Genomic DNA, 18,821 nt, shown 5'->3' on the forward strand with positions numbered 1-18,821 from the left:
ACGCTCATTAACATGTCCAGGCACAGCTCAGGCAATTACTGCTTTTTCTATAAAGACATGTGGATTCCACAATAGTTAAAACACAGCTCTATAATGTTTCTCTGCACCCTGTGGTGTTTCTGAGCTCCTGTAACCTTTTATGCTCTGGCAGTGACTGTTCTATTAGGGTAAACGACTGCTCTATTAGAGTATCTCAATCTACAATTGTTTTTGCAAAATTCTAAAGGAGGCAAGGAAATTAAGCACATCTTGCTTCATTATTATTTAATTTGGTTTGTTAATGACATAGTCTCCTTCATTTTCTCTCCTGCAAGTGCATTATGCTCAAGTTTTATCCTATTTTAACAGTATTAAATATTAGCTCTTTGTTTTTGTATTCTTATTATTCTGCTAAAATCAATGCATCCCTAAATACTGGTAATAAATGTGTACATAAGAGATAATAGGTACAAAGTATTCATTAGTTCACCATTATATTTCTATACATAATAAACTTGGAGAGGTGATATAAGACATTGACACCTGCAAATAATGTAAAATTTAGGTTGCTAGGGGCAACCGTTGATTTTTTCATTATTATGAAATTTGTCCATTACACTTACTTCACAATAGAACCTAAAGTGTTGTCTGTCTGATTAACATCATTTGGAACAAGAGGTGTTGAAATGTTCGTAACTATCCGAAGTTCCACTGCAACATTGACTACTAATTGTGAATCAAATCTTTCCGTCAAATCTCTTGTATCATTGCTTATAATATTAGCAACAATACGTTCGACATCTCTTATTTGACTTCCAAGTCTTATTTGTTCAACAGTAGTACAATTAGACACGTCAGGGTCTGCCCATACATCAGTATCAATGCACTGTCTACTAGCTAATCCTAAAATGTGTCCAGTAATGCAGACTAACATACATAAAATGTATAATTTAACCTGCTGCTTCACTGCCACCTGGACACTTTTGTATAGCAATAATATCAACATCAGTGGCTGGCCATGTGATATTCCAAGTGGTATCTCTTTCCATAGGACATCCTACGACTTCTGAATTGATGGTGTACCAAATTGAAACAAAATGAAACAAAATGAAACAAAATGAAACACGAACATACATAATAACAACGCATGAGACATACAAATGTGGCTATGGTATGGTGTGTAATATGCCTTTGTCATAAATAATGAAGTTTTAAGATTTTGTATATAAATATGTTTTCTTACATTCTGAGTGCTTTTTATAGTGCAGTGGAGTTTTATAATGCAAAATATACAAAATATTCAGCCTACTTTCTTCTGTGGGCATTAGGCTTGTGCCTATTATGCTCCAAATTTTGCCTATTATTCCTTCCAGAATTTCCCAAAAATTCTCCTATTATTCTTTTTTTATTCTTGTATGTTGTCTATTATTCCTAAATTATGCTCGTTTAGTTTTTGTAGCTAGTCACCTTGTTTTCAAGATGCAATGATCTGATTGCTCTATTAGAGTATTTGAGCGTTCTATTAGAGTATATCGATCTTTTAGCAGGTTTTCAGTTCTCTTACAGCCAGCATTCATGTAATTATGCCAGCTATATAATATTCTTAGTAGCTCAGCTGTTTCTTCTAGCTAATCAAGGCCCTTAATTCCACCGATTATTCCTGTGGGTGTCCGATTTTTCTAAAATTATGTTTGTAATCGTCCTATTATTCCAGAATTATTCTCATGAAATTGGTGACCTATTATTCCCAAACTTATGCCAGCATAATAGGCGCAAGCCTAGTGGGCATAACAGCGCTGGACTTTCTCTCACATACTATTGCAAATAGCACTCATAATGTTGTTGTAAACATTTAGTAGCCGGCATTTAAAATGATGTTTTGCTATTACTATAATGCCTGTGTCCACCATTCTTTGAATGAGTGCAGTACCTGAAACAGTCAATACAAACAATTTACAAAGAACAGCATTTAATGAACTATGCATTCAACTACCCTATTCTTTATTTAATTTAAAGCCTGCCAACTATGAAAAAGATTAATATACTCTATTCTCAAATATCCTAATAGAGCAGTCAAAACGCTTCACAAAATCGTATTCCTAAAAGGAGTCTAAAAATGAAAAAATTGTCTGAACCACTGACCTCTTCCTTGGGAGTTGGTGTATTACCACTGTTCCAGGTGTCCAAGGCTATTTTTACTGCTTATAAATGCTGTATGTTTATTAACCCTGTAGTCAACATTGCTAAAGGAGTTTTTATTAATCAGTTTTAAATATTCCTGAGTAAAAAAGTTGTTTTTAGCTGAAAAGCTTCAAATTATATATATATATATATAAATTAATTCTGGTGAACTTTGAGATATTATAAAAGCTAAAATGGCTACAGCTTCTGGTGGGCTGTACCCCCAGACCCCCTGCTGCCACAGATTCTATGCTCTGGTCAGCCCCCCTCACACCGGCTACTTCCTCCGCCACTGCCATAGATATTAATTATATTGCTTGTGCACTCAAGTTTGTGTATCTCTTACATTTGTGTTGCATAGTTTGAATTGCTCTATTTCTATACTTTTGTAGTACTATTTAATTAAACAATTACATAGAATGTATGTGGTGTACACTTACCAGTAATATTATTGACTGCCTCAGGGCAAAATGAAGCATCATTAACAGTACTGTATATATTCGGACACAGATCCTACAAATGGTTACTAACATTGAAGAACGTAAAAATGCTTTGAACACACCTCTTCACAAGATGGCTCATTACAGTTCAGTTGCACATCAGGATATCCATCGTAGTCTGTATCTATTCCACACACTTCTCCATTTCCAACATATGTAGGATTGTTGCACTGAAGAGGTCCCAAAATGTATTAGGACATAAACAGTCAATAGAATTCTTAATAAAACATTTTAATGTATTGTACATCTTATGATTTAAATGTACTGTATTTAGCAAAACTGAATAGAATTAATTATTAGTATAGCATATAAATATACTTACCATACATGATGTTGTATCACAATTACAGGGTGGAGTACTGGGTCCTGAACAAACTGTTTGTATAGTGCTTCTGAATGTAGCAGTGGTAGCACATGAGCAACTCACTATAGTGACAAAATACAATGATTTGAATAGATCAAGTATGTAGAAATGATCACAGTTAGGAATGTGGTACTTACAGTAGTATACTTTTGGAAATAAAATCAGAAATCAGTATGAAATCAGGATTTGAAGCTAAAATTTTGCTAATGGCAGTCACATTGAAATAGACTAATAGCGGTTAAATACAACTACAAAGCACAACTATAAAAATGACGTGTACTATTTTAACAATTCGGTTTATGAACAGAATTATGTGATTTTCCTTAACCGTGCAATGGTTGATTTTTAGCACAGCACCCTAGTAATGAGCAGATGCTAATTGCAAATGGCATTTTCTTTACCACTGAACTGAACTTATGGGGAGTTTCTGAAACATGTTAATGCCTATAGTCATGTGGTAACTTGTTGTGTGATAAAATAGGCACCCACTCAGCAAGAAAACTACAATGCTTGGATACAAAATGTGCTTATTTGTCAGCTTATCTGCAAAAATTGTCTTTCTGTTAGCTTTAGTCATACAATTTTACTATACTTATTCTCTACATGTTCACTATTCCAGATCCTTTACTAGATTTTTGATATAATTCTTGAGATAGGGTTAGTACATGTTAAGGGAGGATAATCATTGAGAATTGCTTCTCACATAGTCATAGCAATTTAAGCTTATTATTTTACTTACAGCTTGGTTGAAAAGCTAATACTCCAACATCATCTTCTGTTAGATTAGTGGTAGCTGGAAGAGCAACTAGAGTTGCATTTCTGACTGCGTCAATAACATCAGCTGGAATTTCATTGACTTGAAGCATAAATGACACTGACACACCCATGTACTCTAATCTTGATACAGAATACTTCTGAGTAGTGCTATCAAAATTAGTGCCATTGAGTCCTTCAGTAGATCGAATTTCATTTATGACCTGCACAAAATAGACAATGTAAATACTTGATTGCAAATGTCATAAGGATGTTACATACTATGTGAATACAAGTGGAGAAACTTCTCAACCTCCCATAATCCCAAACCATAATCTATAAACACCAGAGTTATGGGGAGGCCATATTTACAATTTCTAAATTTTTAAGAACTCCACGAGTGTCATGTGTGATCAATTGTGACCAGATCACCAGCTTCCATGTAAACACAAAAGCAAAAGCACATTTTTACTGCAAGTGAATTACTGGCCTAATAGACTACCATATATTTCATCATTTCTTCATAACTGACAAGTCCGGTTTCCATTGAAACTATAGTGTATATATAATGGTTTTGTTAAAATGGTGTTTAGTGAGCTGGAGGGCTGCAAAGTCTTGCTCTTCTTCAGTTTGGAGTGATTTTAGTGCAAAGAAGATCCATGGAGATCTTAAAATTAGATCTCTTACCCTCACTAATATTTTCTTACTCCATTTTGTACTCCCCACATCTACCACAAGCAACCTTAATACGTGTATGAAAAAAAGCTGCCTAATATAATTAATGTGTTCACTTCATTGAAATACTGTACTGTAAACTACAACACAGTAATCTTACGGCCTAAACTAGTTTCCTTAATTCATAGGCAAATTCAGTAACTCCATGTGGTGATGAAATACACAATAACTTGTTATATGATTATAATTTTTTATGACTAGGTTAACCTTAGTGGCAGCTTTCATCCATTCATATACACTAGGGTACAATCTTTTTGTGCTGCTAATTACAAATGCATTTTACCTTAGAGGCGAGGCTATCATCAGTCACACTTCCATTCAGTGTAAAGTAGACTATTACTAATGGGTTAGAGTTAATGAACATGGTACAGTCTCTTAGATCAACAGGTGACCATTCTCCATCATCTCCACACTGTCTGCTTACTGAAACACCAGAACGAAAACTGGAATGTAGCTCTGAACATCGCTGAGTAACAAGTCGGCTCTGCCTGCTGGATGGCCAAAGTAATGCCTCAGAAAAATCATTTTCACAGGCTAGAAAACAAACATAGCATGCTTGATCTTGAGTACACTACTGACTAGTGGAGACTCATTTGACTATACAATAGAATGACCGTATCATTAGAGCTTAGCAGAGTTGCATGCACACTGTAATATTAGTTGATAATCCAGATGTGACAAAAGCGTTTCACCACATATATTTCTAAAAAGTATATAAGTAAATGGCCTTGAGCAACTACTTGAAATTACATTGTAACTGTACATTATCTATGTGTAAATCTTGAAATTGCTGTGCATGCGGCTGGATGTCTATACATACCAATTTTTTCCTCTACAGTTACTTGCCCTGTCTTACTCGTACCAAAAAATCTAGCATATGATTCTCAAATGGTCTACTCTATCAAACTAACTACATTGATCCCTCAATTATCCGAATTGTGGACGTGACTCTAAAGTGTGTGTTCTATTAGAGTAATTGAATAGGGCTCTGTGTATAAAATGAATGGGCTTCTATTATCCAAACTTTTCGATTATCTGAACACACTCAAGGCCAATGAGTTTTGATAATAGATGGACCACTGTATTGGTGTGACTGCTCTGACATGTTCCATAACAGTTGTACGACAACATTGAAAGTGCTTATTAAAGTTCTGTTCATTCAAAAATATAAAGTATGTCCTGAGTGATCTATGCATTTCCAGTTAATGAATGCATATTATAGGCCACAATGCTTAGCAAGGATATAAAACAATTTGTTACATGCACCTAAATATAGTACAAATGTATACTACGTACATCTTGCATTTTTGACAGGAAACTATCTCATTTGCCTAAATGGTGTATACGTAACTATGATAGCAAGCTTTTTATGTTAGGTTTCCTAGCAAAAGGTGCTTGTAAACTCTCCAATCCCAAAGTGACACTTTGCTTGGTTCCTTATCAATACAAATGCATGAACGTGTGCTAAAAGCGACTACTACTTAACCACTGCCATAATTGAAAAACTTACACTACAGGAAGATGCATTCACACACCTGCATGCATGCATGCAACAATTTTCAAACACCAGCATCATGCTCATTAGAAGCTATTGGCCCATAGTTGTGTGCTTTTATAAGATGGCACAAAACAGTTTCCATACAGCTTCTTCAATAATGCTCATAAGCTTCACATTGCAGTGTGGTTAGCTATATTCATTACTGTAGTTGGCAACTCAGTCATTGGGAGATTTTTGGATGGGTAAGTAGTAGCAAATAAGCTGCATTTGTGTGGAAGCCAATTTATGTACCTGATAATATAAAAAACTATTTTAATGTTGGTAGAACTAACATGTGAACTAAATACCAATGTTAGATAATCAGATAAATAGTAAGTCCAGTGTTATTAAACCAAGCACAAAACATTTGCTCCTGAGGGCTAATTAGCTAATTAGCGCTAAACTTAAAACTCGTACTATATGCATCCCTGAGAGTCCTGTTTGTTGTAAAGGATAGAGAATAAAAATGCTTTATAGAATTCTATTAGTATAAGGCAATTTATTATGATGCTTTGCTTGTTTCAAGTTCTGCAAATTTCATGGTGAAGCCATACAGAAACTGCTCCTGATCCACCTTAAAGAGAATATTAGCAACCTACAATATCTTACTTTCCACTACAGTTACATTAAAAGATTGATTGACTGATGGAGCTGCAATGCAGTGATAAATTCCACTATCATCTACAACTGGTGACTCAATTGTCACATTGTGATTGAGACGATTTGGTGTAAAGTTTATCCCATCTGTAGTATCACTGATGTTCAGTCCATTGTGTGTCCAGTACAGTGTAACAAAATGTGGTAACAATGTTGGATTACATGACAAAGTGATGGTTGTTCCTTCCAACAAGATGAGTGATGTGAATGGTCTTTGAAGAATGATGTCTACACAATTTAAATATTTAATAGTCAACTGTGAAACATTTATCTACATAATCAGAAATACAATTATCAATTAAAGTACCCTCTCTATGTGTGGGTGTATGTGAGGATCAGATTATTGTTATCCCAAGCCCAATTTAAGTCAGTAAGTACACATAAGAATTTTAATATACAAAAAAACTGAGTTTTATTTTTAAGCAGTGTTGGGCAAGTTACTTTGTAAAAGTAACCAGTTACATATTACATATTACTTGCAACTGAACTATTTAGTTACAGTTACATATTACCCATAAAATAAAGTAACTGTAATAATATTACATATTATATTACTTTGTGTCCACAGCTTTAAGCTGTCACGTATGAAACTACCACCTTATCACGTGACATGATTGCGTTGTTGGACAATATGCAAATTTTAGTTATAAGTAAGAAGCTGGTGAATAAGCTTCATTCAGTAGACCTCGTTACTTCGTTGTGGCTAGCCGTTACTCAGAGGATAACTAACGAGATTAGTAACTTCGTTACTTGTAATAATAATATTACGTAATATTAGACCCGTTACAGTAACTATATTACTTAGGTAACGCGTTACATTTGTAAGTAAAGTAGCTTGCGTTATATTACCTGTTTTTATAGCGTATTTCGTTATATTACTTTGTTACCACAAAAGTAATAATATTACGTAACACGTTACATATTTAACGCGTTACTCCCAACACTGTTTTTAAGTAATTAAAATACTATTGGCCAACTATTTCAAACTTACCATGTATGTCAATGATGAGTACAGTAGCTTCAATGGGATTGCCATTAATAACATAACTAGGTGGCTGAATTTCTGTACTGAAATGATCTGTCCCTTCAAACACATTATTGTTAATGATTTTAATGTCTAATTCTGCTGAAGTACTCCCAGTTCTAAAAGTGACCTTACAAGATGTGCAGCTGAAGTCAACATTTTCTAAATTTAGCATCAAAATACAGATGCACATTCACACAGCATGCACTACTCACCAGTGGCATTTATGCCCAGAGATTTTATATCCACTATAATGTCAAATGATGAAGGATTACTAAATACCAATCCAAGTCGTATCATTTCATCATTTTCATCAATAACATAAGTTGATTGGGTGAAGTTGACAGTGATAGCTAAATATGTACATCATACATAATTTAATATCTCTGCATCAAATTACATACAGTGTATATGGTCATTATTGGTTATTACATATACTATTGGTTACATTTGTGCACTTACGGTCATCATCTCTTATATCCACTATAGCAATATTTCTATTGACGCTAATATTTAGTGGGATTGAATTTATAGATATAATGATGCTAAAATTCTCAGTAAATTCAAAAATGTTGTCATCTTGCAATGAGAGATTGATTAGTTTATCAGTTACACCAGCAGGGAAAGTGATGTTGTGCGGAACAGAATGATAATCGGCACCAACTAAGAAACATACCATTAGAATATGTTGCACAATAAATATGTACAGAACTCACTAACTGCAGAGTTGTTTGAGGTATTTATTAGTACAGTTATATCAGTGTACGATGGATTACTGAAATTCACTGGTACTTGGATTACTCCATCACCTTCATCAAATGAGTTTTGTAGTGGTTGTAAGTTTATAGAAATGGCTACAAATGCACAGTATAAAAAGTAATTAGATTTCAACCTAAAAAGAAACTTACGATCATTATCTACAACAGTAATGGTGATATGGTCAGGACTACCACTCGTCACATTATGAGGGTGGGAGTTAGATACAATGGTAAGACTGAATGTCTCATTCCTCTCAAGCACGATGTCATCACATATTGGAATATCCACAACTTGGAAAGTTGTACTAGTCTGAATAATAACACTGTATACTCCATACAGGTAATCATTTTCAGAGTCAATCTCTACACATTCACTGTCATTCACACCAGTGGCAGTGATATCATTAGTCGTCACATTTATAACAATGTCAAATGATGACGGGTTGCTGAAAGTTATGACAGGTTGTGCCTTCCTTGTACCTTCATTAAAACTGTAACTCGTTTGATTAAAAGTCACTGTGATGGCTACAAGATGGATATTAATAACACTGACCAAGACACAAGTATATTCAATCACAGATGGAAATACAACACTTGCATAATAAAATTATTCCAACATACAAAGAATGACATATACTTACGATCTTCATCAACAATTACTACCACTGCCTGACTGATATTTCCAATGAACACATCCAAAGGGAGTGAAGTTGAATTAATAGAGATATTAAAAGCTTCATCAATCTCCAGTATATCATCATCTGTTACTAGTATAGTATAGGACATTTGTAGTGAATTAACGGGAAATACTACAGGGTATGGTCCACGTTCGTAATCCACATTACCTATGCATATGCAAAATTCACAAAACCTTTATTATTACACATTACAAATTACCTAGAGCACAGCTGCTTTGGTCAGTAACTTGAACATCTATTTCATAAGCTGATGGGTTAGTAAATAGCAGCAAAAACTGAATCATTTTGTTGTCCTCCAATATGCGATATACTGCCTCACTAAAATCAATTGTGATTGCTATAGGAAAACTTTCATTCAAAGTGTATAAGCTAAATAAGCATTACGTACGATCATTATCTATTATGATTACTGTACTAGTATCAGTTGATATCCTATCACTAAGTGTTGGATCATCAATAGTAATTGTTATAGTAAATGTTTCATTGTATTCTAATATGTTATCATCATACACTGAAATGTTAAATGAAACACTTTGTGTTCCAGCAGATAATACTAGACTATATGGTCCTGATCTGTAATCAACACCTCCTATAATATCACAAAATTACAATACATTTTATACATGCACAGCACCTACCAGTTGCATTAGTGCCATCAGTTAATACTTCTACAGTTAAGTTAATTGATCGTGATGTCTGATTACTGAGGTTTATTTCAAGATGGACTTCTCCATCAGACTCACCAACCATATAAACTGACTGGTTAAACGTCATCCTTGCAACTATGTAAAATGGACAGAGAAAATGACTGAAGGTGCATATGTTCTTAAACCTACTCACCAGTACTGTCTATGATAACACCAGTAGCAGTCATTTCAGTTCCAGCAATAATTACATCACTTATTGATAAAGGAATGGTAAAAATCAAGTCAAATTCTTCCAATGGTTCTATTATATTATCTTCACTTATTGGTATAGTAAAGTTAGTTGTGGTAGTTCCAATAGAGAATGTAGCCAATAATGGTGTTGAAATATAGTCCACTCCATCACCTGATGAGAAGTAGTAAATATTGAAATAATCTAATAAACTTCTTACCTTTAGCAGATAATGGTGAACGTTCTAATGATGATACTGTTACTGTGACATCATAAATAGACGTTCCTCTCCCAAGCAGTAAACTAACTGGTACACTAGCTGATAATTCAGTGCCCATAAAAATTGGCTGAAAAAACTGTACAGTTAGTGGTCCTATATACAATTTACCAGGTATGTTAATATGCGTATTCAAACTACTAGCATACCTGAAGTGTCATTTATAATTACCACTGCAACATTTGTGCTGCCGACAACAATTCTATCAGGCATAAATGAAGATGTTCTAATAGTAATACTGAACAACTCAGGTCCTTCCAAAATAGTATCATTATGTAAAACTACCCCAAATGACATGGTATTCATATTGGCTGGAACAGTGGTACTACATGGTCCACAATCATAGTCCTCACCTATGTGAAGAAATATTAACAAGAGTGATTGTTACGATTATCGGCTTACTTGTTGCATTGATATCAGAATTATCAAATTGGATAAGAATATCAATGGATGCTGGGTTAGTAAAAGTGATTGTGAGAAATACCATTCCACTGTCTTCATTAATGTGGTATGATGATTGGTTGAAATTAACTGTAAGTGCTGCACACATATATACAAATGACACTGTTTCACTAATGAAACAAAATATTATTCTGACTACAGTATTATTAGTAGAGTTGCATAGTGCAAATAACTTGTCATTTGTGATACAATTTTCCACATAAATTGCACTCCTTATGACATTTATTTTATCCATTACAGATTTGACCTTTGGTGACCTTACAGCCATTCTATATTAAATATTCATCATTTTTGTCTTATGTTCATGAGATGCATTATTTTATTTGTCAAAGGTCTTGCTAAAAGAAACAACTTGGTTTCTATTTAAGTTACTGGATCCAAAGTTATCAAACGGTACGGTTGTACTGTTTAAGTAGGGATCGTGGTGAATGTTTGGCGTGCCGCCCAAAATTCCACCTTTAAAAATCATCCTACAGACATTTTACGCAGCGAAAATCACCTTTACGGAATAGTACTAGTCCATATAATACATAAAACAGCATTAAATACAACAAACACTTACAGGTGGCCGAATATAAAATTTTTTTTTAATCGCCCAAAACTTCAATTTTAGTCTCACTACCTCACTCACTGCCTTACTCACTGCCTCACTCACTGCCTCACTCACTGCCTCACTCACTGCCTGACCACAGTCGCAAGCCTAGAGCCCAAACGAAGCAGCCCACAGTCACCATTTTACACCACAACAACAAACTCAATGGTGGGATGTGCCTTTTGGAGTTCTGATGAGTGTACGCCCTGTGCGCCTTGTCTTTCCTTTTATCTTCAATCAGGTTGGTTATCTTCTTCTTCAAGCATCGAAACCATACAGAGGCATTCATTTTCCGTATCAATACTTTTCTGTAAACACCACAAAATTATTCAAAAAGCTCTTATGCTGCTGAAAGAGTGGGGTGCTTATAATTTCAAGTGTTGCACGTGAAACTTAAAGGCTGCTGAGTTGTTACTTCGACTTTTGCCAATGTCTGGACTGCAATTGACGAAGAAAATTGATACGGACTGATACTCGATGGCTTGTTCCTCTGAACACACTGACCCAGCCACTCAGTTCCGGATGGCGAGATCGGCGAGTCAGTGATTCATGTGATTGGATAGTACCATAGATAGTGTATACTACGTACTCAAGTTCATCCTGTTAGTGGAGACTAAGCTCCAGACAACTGAAAGGGCCTGTTCGTTAGAACAACTTCCGGCTGGGGTGAATAGAACACGGACCATCGTACTGAGACAGGTCATAGATCTGAGCGCCACTGCTACTACGATCAAAGGTAAGCTATGCACGCTACTACTGGCCTATGTGCTTCCAATTTTAGCACAGTACATACTTTAATAAGCTGTAACTAGCTAGCTGTGCTACAACAAAAAACCAAACAAACTTTTATTTTAAAAATTGTTAATTTAAAAATGAAGTAGAGATCTATGCAATAAAAAGTAGTGAAACAAGAGATGAATGATGGTATTACAGCATAGTTCGATGGGAAAGTCCCTACTTTGGCATTGAGCAAAATTATAGCTAATGTGCCAAAGTAGGGACTTTCCCATCGAACTATGCTGTAATACCATCATTCATCTCTTGTTTCACTACTTTTATTGCATAGATCCCTACTTCATTTTTAAATTAACATTTTTTTAAATACTAGTGATCATTTAAATTAGCTATAAATTCTACAAAGTTAACTGTATCCCAAGGGAGGATCATAAGTTTGGAATGGAATGAATTATTCACTTCAAGTTGTTTCTTAGTTCAACAGCTTTAATTTGAAACCATGTTTTAACAGCATAAAATAATCTCTCAGGGTGATAAAACAAAAAAATTAATGATGAATTTTCAATGTAGTAATGGCTGTACAGGTCATATCTGTAGTGGCCTATATAAAAAAGACAAGGAGTGCAATTGGTGTGGAAAGTATACACAAAATGCCATGCTATGAATCCATACTATATAGTTGAAATGAAGACATAACTTACTATCATTGTCGAGTATTGTCACTACAGCTTGATCAATATTACCACTTGTTACATTGATGGGTAGTGCAGATGCATTAATAATGAGGTTGAGTGTTTCAGTTTCTTCTAATGTGTTATCATCAATTATTGAAATGATGAAAGATTCTTGTACTACTCCAGTAGAAAATGTGACATAGTATGGTCCACTTATATAATCCACACTTTTACCTATGAAAATATACATGCCCTTGTGTTAACATATATGGCAATGTAGTTTACAAATTTCTCTTTTTCAGGTTGATTTTAATGCACATGCAGTGATGTCATGTTAAGCGGAAATGTGAGCTGCTTTATATATATGTGACCTCATTTGGAAACTGTTGACATAGGTGGCTCCAGTATTTTTGGTGACTGGTTTCAGATCAGACCCCCCCGAGTATAGCTAGACTTTTGGTGAAGACCAAAAAAAGTAACTGCCTGCTGAATAACGGCCCTCCACTAAACTTAATAGTACATAAAAATCCTTATCAATCGCTACATAGCTTGCTACACTGCTTCTCTAAATACTGTGACTGCTTTATTAGAGTGATTGACTGCTCTATTAGAGTATCTCGATCTGAGCATCTCATGCCTATAGTACTTGAAATTTCATTAAAAATTTGTTGCAAGGTAAGATTTCAGGTTTCAAAATTTAGAACAAGACTTTAGGAGAGCTGTGGACCCCTCATGCTATACACAGCTATATATGCATTCCTCTTTAACAAACACAAACACACACATACCAGTATGCTAAAACACCAGCTATTATCATCATGTGTTGTGAGGCCTTAAAGAACCTTAGAACTATTGTGGGGCTTATGAATAGTATATTGTGGGGCTAATAACTAGCAGTAAAATTAAAATTTACACATTTACACATTTACACATTTACTTAAACATTGTAGCAGTAATTTCTCAATTGTCACCCCTGATTTTATAACCTTTTAACTCTGGCTGTTTTTGAAGGATGCATATACTCTATATAGCTTGACTGCTTAGTTAAATATGTACTGTATGTCTGTCTAGGTGATATTGTCATAATAATGTGGCTTCTTGGTTAACTTAAATGTTAATAGCACATTACTTACCAATGGCTGTAATGTCCATGGCATATACTTGTACAGTTATGTCAGTTGATGATGGATTACTAAAAATTAGCATTGCCTGTAGTAATTTAAAGTCCTCAGAAATGTTGTAGCTTGATTTATTAAAATTTACAGTAATTGCTAATGATGCAAATGCAGCTGTAATTGACGAAATATGATTTTTAATTACTTACGATCATTATCAGTTATGGCCACATTAGTTTTATCATGTGTTCCAATCGTAACTCTATCAGGCAGCAGTAACGGATCAATGCTTAACATAAATTCTTCACTTCCTTCTAATACAATGTCATCATTTATAGAAATGTTAAGTAAATACTTAGTGTCTCCACTGTTGAAGGAAATGTCATAAGGTCCAGGATTGTAGTCACTGTTTGTATCTATGAAGAGCACCTTAAAAGTATGTACTTCCACATTTAACCAATACCTTGACTGGTAGCACTGACATCAAAGCTTCCGACTTGCAGAAGGATTTCATACGATGATGGATTGCTAAGTACTACCTCGATCTGAGCAAATCCAGTGGCTTCATTAACACTGTATATTGCTTGGCCAAAACTAACAGTAATAGCTATAAAATAGTGTCATGGGGTAATGCCAATAAATTGTGGATTATGTACTGTATGCATCTACAACTAGGTGCTCAGTTAAATAAACTCAATAATCCTGTTTTAATGCACAATTTTGGTACCATCTGGAATGGTGAATAAATGTTGCCATAACCAATGATAACTTACGATCATCATCTATAATAGTCATCAATGCTATATTGGGGCTGCCACTGATCAAAGTATTTGGTAAAGAACTTGATAAAATGGTCAGTTCAAACTCTTCATTTGTCTCTAGTACTACATCATTCACAACAGGTATATTAATAAATGTACTGGTCACTCTAGCTTCTAATTTTACTGTAAAGGTGCCAGAATTATAATCATCATCTATGCAGTAGAATAATGATAACGTTAATGGAAGTATACATAAATGCATTAATTCAGCTTACCTGTAGCTGTAATAGCCCTAGTTGCTACTTGCACATCAGTATCAGCTGCTAATATGTTGCTAAGTACCAATACTGATGTGATAAACCCTTCCCTTTCAGTAGCAACATATGTTGATTGATTGAAACTCACCAAACCTACACGTGTGGGCATTTAACAATTTAGTGCATACAGTTTTTCATAGCTTCTTACTGGCATTTTCCACTATTGATACCACAGTCTGCTGAATATTACCAATGCTTACATTGGGGTGAAGCATATCAGATATTGTAAGGTTGAATGACTCTCTTTCCTCTGTTACTCCGTCATCATTTAATACAATATCAAATGATACCCTAGTTACCCCAGCAGGAAATGTAACATTGTATGGTCCAGATATGTAATCTGTGATTATGATCCAAGTATTTACTTGTTTATTCAGATAGTACTCACCATAATTGCTATTTGATAAGCCAATTTCACGGCCTGAAACATCATTAGCTTAACATTTTCTTCATTTCATAATCAAACTCACCAATTGCGCTGTTGTTGCTACTGGTAACAGTTAATGTAATGCTTGTTGATGATGGATTACTAAAAACTAGCTCAGGTCTAGCCACTTCAATTTCTTCCGCAAATGTATACATTAGTTGTGAAAAGCTTACAGTAATAGCTATCAGGAAACATGAAGAAAGGAAATACATGTAAATCACAAGAAATTAATAACCAGCTGTCATATCCTCTTACATATGTAATTTGATTAATTAACCTTTTAGTTTTAATGGTGTGAATTTACCTACTTGTAAAATTTTCATTTTGTAAGTTAATAAACAAGTGTAAAAAAACTCAAGACCAAGTATGAATCATTGGCTACAAAAAGTTCTGTAAAACTAGGGGATCATCTGGTATATATACAAATAATTTTAGCCCATATAATTAACATTAAATCATAAAAGCAGAAATTAAATTTGTATGTGACCTTATTTCGGTACTTATTTCTGCAGCTAATTGTCTCCACAGGGATAAATTCTTAATTCGTAACACTTACTAAACTACCATATTTCCTCATATAAAATGCAGGCTTTTATTTCCTTTGCTTCCCAGCAATTTTTGGATCTGGCCTGTAACAAATAGCACATTAAATCAAAGACTGGGGATTTATTTTGGATAGGTACAAATTATTGCCAGTGCTTAATCAAATTCGAGTCATGGTAAGAAACCGATAACATAGACTTCCTTTATACTGCATGTTGACTAAACAAGTGTAGTGAAGACCTTAAATGGATACATGCAGACTTGCACCAACTAAATTCATGTGATCACTTGTAGCACCTTCACCCTTAGAAGGTTTTGAACTTTTCCAAATATGCTGGGAACTCCCCAAATTATATAATTGAGACAGGTGTTTATTCGAATGCGGTTTTATCCGAGGAAATATGGTAATTTTTCAGGCCTTCACACATCTTGTGGATAGATTCATGTATTTTTTAGAGGTGAACTGATACCACTTTTTACCAATACTTCCAATACCAGTACTTGTACTGAAATTATCTGCCGATACCAATTCCGATACTAAGCAATGAAACCTAGACAAGTTTAATTTAGAAATTTCACTGTTGTGATGCATAGCTAGCTATTAAAATATCACGGTAATTGTGCAGTTTGATTGATCTCAGTTCAATCAAGTATTAAGTATTTAAGCTAAACATGATAAACATCATTGTGGATTACTAATTGCTTGATTTGAGATAGTTTTCTTGTAAGCTTATTAATTAGGTAATTAATTGTGTGGGCAGTCAATAATTCTACAATGTTTGTTACAGCCTTGCAACCAAACCTTTTCATAACAAAAACAAGCCAAACTTACTTCTTTTTGAGGAACAACTACAGTGTCATTTAATTACAAAGGGTTCACATGCTCTAATATATTAGAATACATATGAGCAATTGTAGCAATACTTCGAAAAGAGTAAGAAAGACTTTGTATTCGCTACTTTGTTAGCCCAACTAAGTTATTTGCTACTGGAAACTTAGCTAGAGATGGTTGAATATATAATAAACGTGGTGAATGTCTGTAGCTTTGTATTACCGATATCGATACCAATGGTATTGGCATCAATACCGATACTGGTATCAGTATTGGTCCACCTCTAGTATTTTTATAATTAGTTTTCACAAATACTTACCATCATCATCAATAATTAAGACTGAAGTCTCACTAGGAACACCAACATTTACACCAGTGGGCAGTGAGTGGTCATGAATTGTAAGATTGAAGGTTTCAAAATCCTCAAGCACATTATCATCTGTAATTCTAATAGCAAACTGGTGTCTGGTTTGTCTGGCAGGATATGTGAAGATATATGGACCAGAAAAATAGTCAACGTTTCCTCCTACACAATTATTTTATACAACCACAGTTAGTTATATATTACATCCATACACTTACCAAATGATGTGACATTAATGTTATTCACTTGTACAGTGAATTGAAATGACGATGGATTACTGAGAAGTAGTGTGGGCATTAGTAGCCTGGTATTCTCATTAATTGTGTATAATGACAGACTAAAGTTAATACTAATAGCTGTAAAAATAAATAATTATATGCAACAGATAATATATAGCAACATTTGCTTTAACCCAATACATTATAAGATCAAGACTATATGTGACCGGATTTGCAAAAAGGTACCTTTTCCACACATTTGACATACCAGCAAACAAAATGATGTAACACTTAACTCGTTATATTGATTAATTTGCTCATAGCATCACAATGTAGCCAGATACTGTAGCTACATTCATTGAAAATTTCAAGCAAATATTTACCATGATTAAAAAGTTATGAAGCTTTAAAGTTCAAAAAATGGGTCAAATTTTGTGTGTGAAAAAGGTACCTTTTCGCAAATCCGGTCACATATATATATAGGAAAATAGTTTATGCAAATAAGAACTATGTATGGTAAACAGGGGCAGATCCAGAATTTTAAAAGGGAGTTTAATTCTTGAAAATAGCCCTTTCAACTTCAGTCTAACTACCTAGTGCTTTTTAATATCTATGCTAGTACCGTAGATTCCCTAAAAATTTGGCAGAAATAAATAAATTCCATTCGTGTCTGGCTGAACAATTAGGAAAAAAATGTACCAACACGGTGATATTGTCAAATTTTTAGGGATCTATCCCTAATACAGTCTGCACGCTTCATGGCTATGTTATTTGTGATCCGTTTACTGCTACTTTCTGAATTTCTTTCTACAGGGACCAACAGGAACACCTTGAGGCGGAGCTGACGATACCACAACACTCAGTTGGCCGCAGCGCTATATACTATGATTGCCTACATTATCCAGGAGGGATGGTAAATGTCATTACTACATCGCTTTTAAATACAATCACCCAGACGTAAGGCCACTCCAATTGGTAATTATGTTTCTGGTCCTTTGAAAATCAGTTTTAGGTGAGGGCAGGCGGAATTCAGCAACAAAGCAACAATGAAGTGACTGCTCAATTAGAGTACTTTTGTGATTTACTGACTGTTCTATTAGAGTATATCAATCCGTACTATGCACTCTGCCCATTTCTTGTAGGTTTTCACTGATAAAATAGTTAGATTTAGCATACTTGTTGCATCCCAATATTTGTTTCTGAAATCCTGGTTTTTCAAAAAGCTGATGCGGGCAGTTTACCCATGTTTTTCTGAAATTTCATATTCTCCAAAAAAGGATGCAGGCGGTGGACCAGAAACATAATTACCAATTGGAGTGGCCTAATATTAAGCAAAAAAATAGAAACCACAATCAATAACATTATTAAACTATCTTGTGATAAATCAGATGCTGCATGAAGTGTTCCATGGCTTAACAAAGCATTATCTGAGGGTGTATCAT

At 34.5% G+C, this 18,821-nt stretch overlaps 1 protein-coding gene across 1 annotated transcript in view; it reads right to left on the reverse strand.

Annotated features, from left to right (window-relative positions):
- LOC136261119 (adhesion G-protein coupled receptor V1-like) overlaps positions 1 to 18,821 on the reverse strand; it is a 66,176-nt gene that overhangs the window by 12,367 nt on the left and 34,988 nt on the right. Inside the window, exons 26-57 of the mRNA XM_066055088.1 lie at positions 17,380 to 17,517; positions 17,117 to 17,323; positions 15,466 to 15,603; positions 15,384 to 15,416; positions 15,144 to 15,335; positions 14,954 to 15,088; positions 14,691 to 14,891; positions 14,381 to 14,524; positions 14,127 to 14,333; positions 13,936 to 14,073; positions 12,830 to 13,036; positions 10,742 to 10,879; positions 10,489 to 10,692; positions 10,283 to 10,435; positions 10,027 to 10,236; positions 9,825 to 9,968; positions 9,575 to 9,775; positions 9,386 to 9,523; positions 9,130 to 9,333; positions 8,639 to 9,013; positions 8,447 to 8,584; positions 8,193 to 8,393; positions 7,946 to 8,083; positions 7,698 to 7,892; positions 6,659 to 6,934; positions 4,796 to 5,046; positions 3,764 to 4,001; positions 2,983 to 3,086; positions 2,723 to 2,830; positions 2,601 to 2,673; positions 935 to 1,045; positions 603 to 882 (exon numbers count right to left, since the gene is read on the reverse strand). Coding sequence (XP_065911160.1) covers positions 603 to 882; positions 935 to 1,045; positions 2,601 to 2,673; positions 2,723 to 2,830; positions 2,983 to 3,086; positions 3,764 to 4,001; positions 4,796 to 5,046; positions 6,659 to 6,934; positions 7,698 to 7,892; positions 7,946 to 8,083; positions 8,193 to 8,393; positions 8,447 to 8,584; positions 8,639 to 9,013; positions 9,130 to 9,333; positions 9,386 to 9,523; positions 9,575 to 9,775; positions 9,825 to 9,968; positions 10,027 to 10,236; positions 10,283 to 10,435; positions 10,489 to 10,692; positions 10,742 to 10,879; positions 12,830 to 13,036; positions 13,936 to 14,073; positions 14,127 to 14,333; positions 14,381 to 14,524; positions 14,691 to 14,891; positions 14,954 to 15,088; positions 15,144 to 15,335; positions 15,384 to 15,416; positions 15,466 to 15,603; positions 17,117 to 17,323; positions 17,380 to 17,517 — 5,620 coding nt within the window. The remainder of the gene's footprint in view (positions 1 to 602; positions 883 to 934; positions 1,046 to 2,600; positions 2,674 to 2,722; positions 2,831 to 2,982; positions 3,087 to 3,763; positions 4,002 to 4,795; positions 5,047 to 6,658; positions 6,935 to 7,697; positions 7,893 to 7,945; positions 8,084 to 8,192; positions 8,394 to 8,446; positions 8,585 to 8,638; positions 9,014 to 9,129; positions 9,334 to 9,385; positions 9,524 to 9,574; positions 9,776 to 9,824; positions 9,969 to 10,026; positions 10,237 to 10,282; positions 10,436 to 10,488; positions 10,693 to 10,741; positions 10,880 to 12,829; positions 13,037 to 13,935; positions 14,074 to 14,126; positions 14,334 to 14,380; positions 14,525 to 14,690; positions 14,892 to 14,953; positions 15,089 to 15,143; positions 15,336 to 15,383; positions 15,417 to 15,465; positions 15,604 to 17,116; positions 17,324 to 17,379; positions 17,518 to 18,821) is intronic.

This window comes from Dysidea avara, chromosome 7 (assembly GCF_963678975.1).
Source record: "Dysidea avara chromosome 7, odDysAvar1.4, whole genome shotgun sequence".
In the NCBI taxonomy this organism is placed as follows: domain Eukaryota; kingdom Metazoa; phylum Porifera; class Demospongiae; order Dictyoceratida; family Dysideidae; genus Dysidea; species Dysidea avara.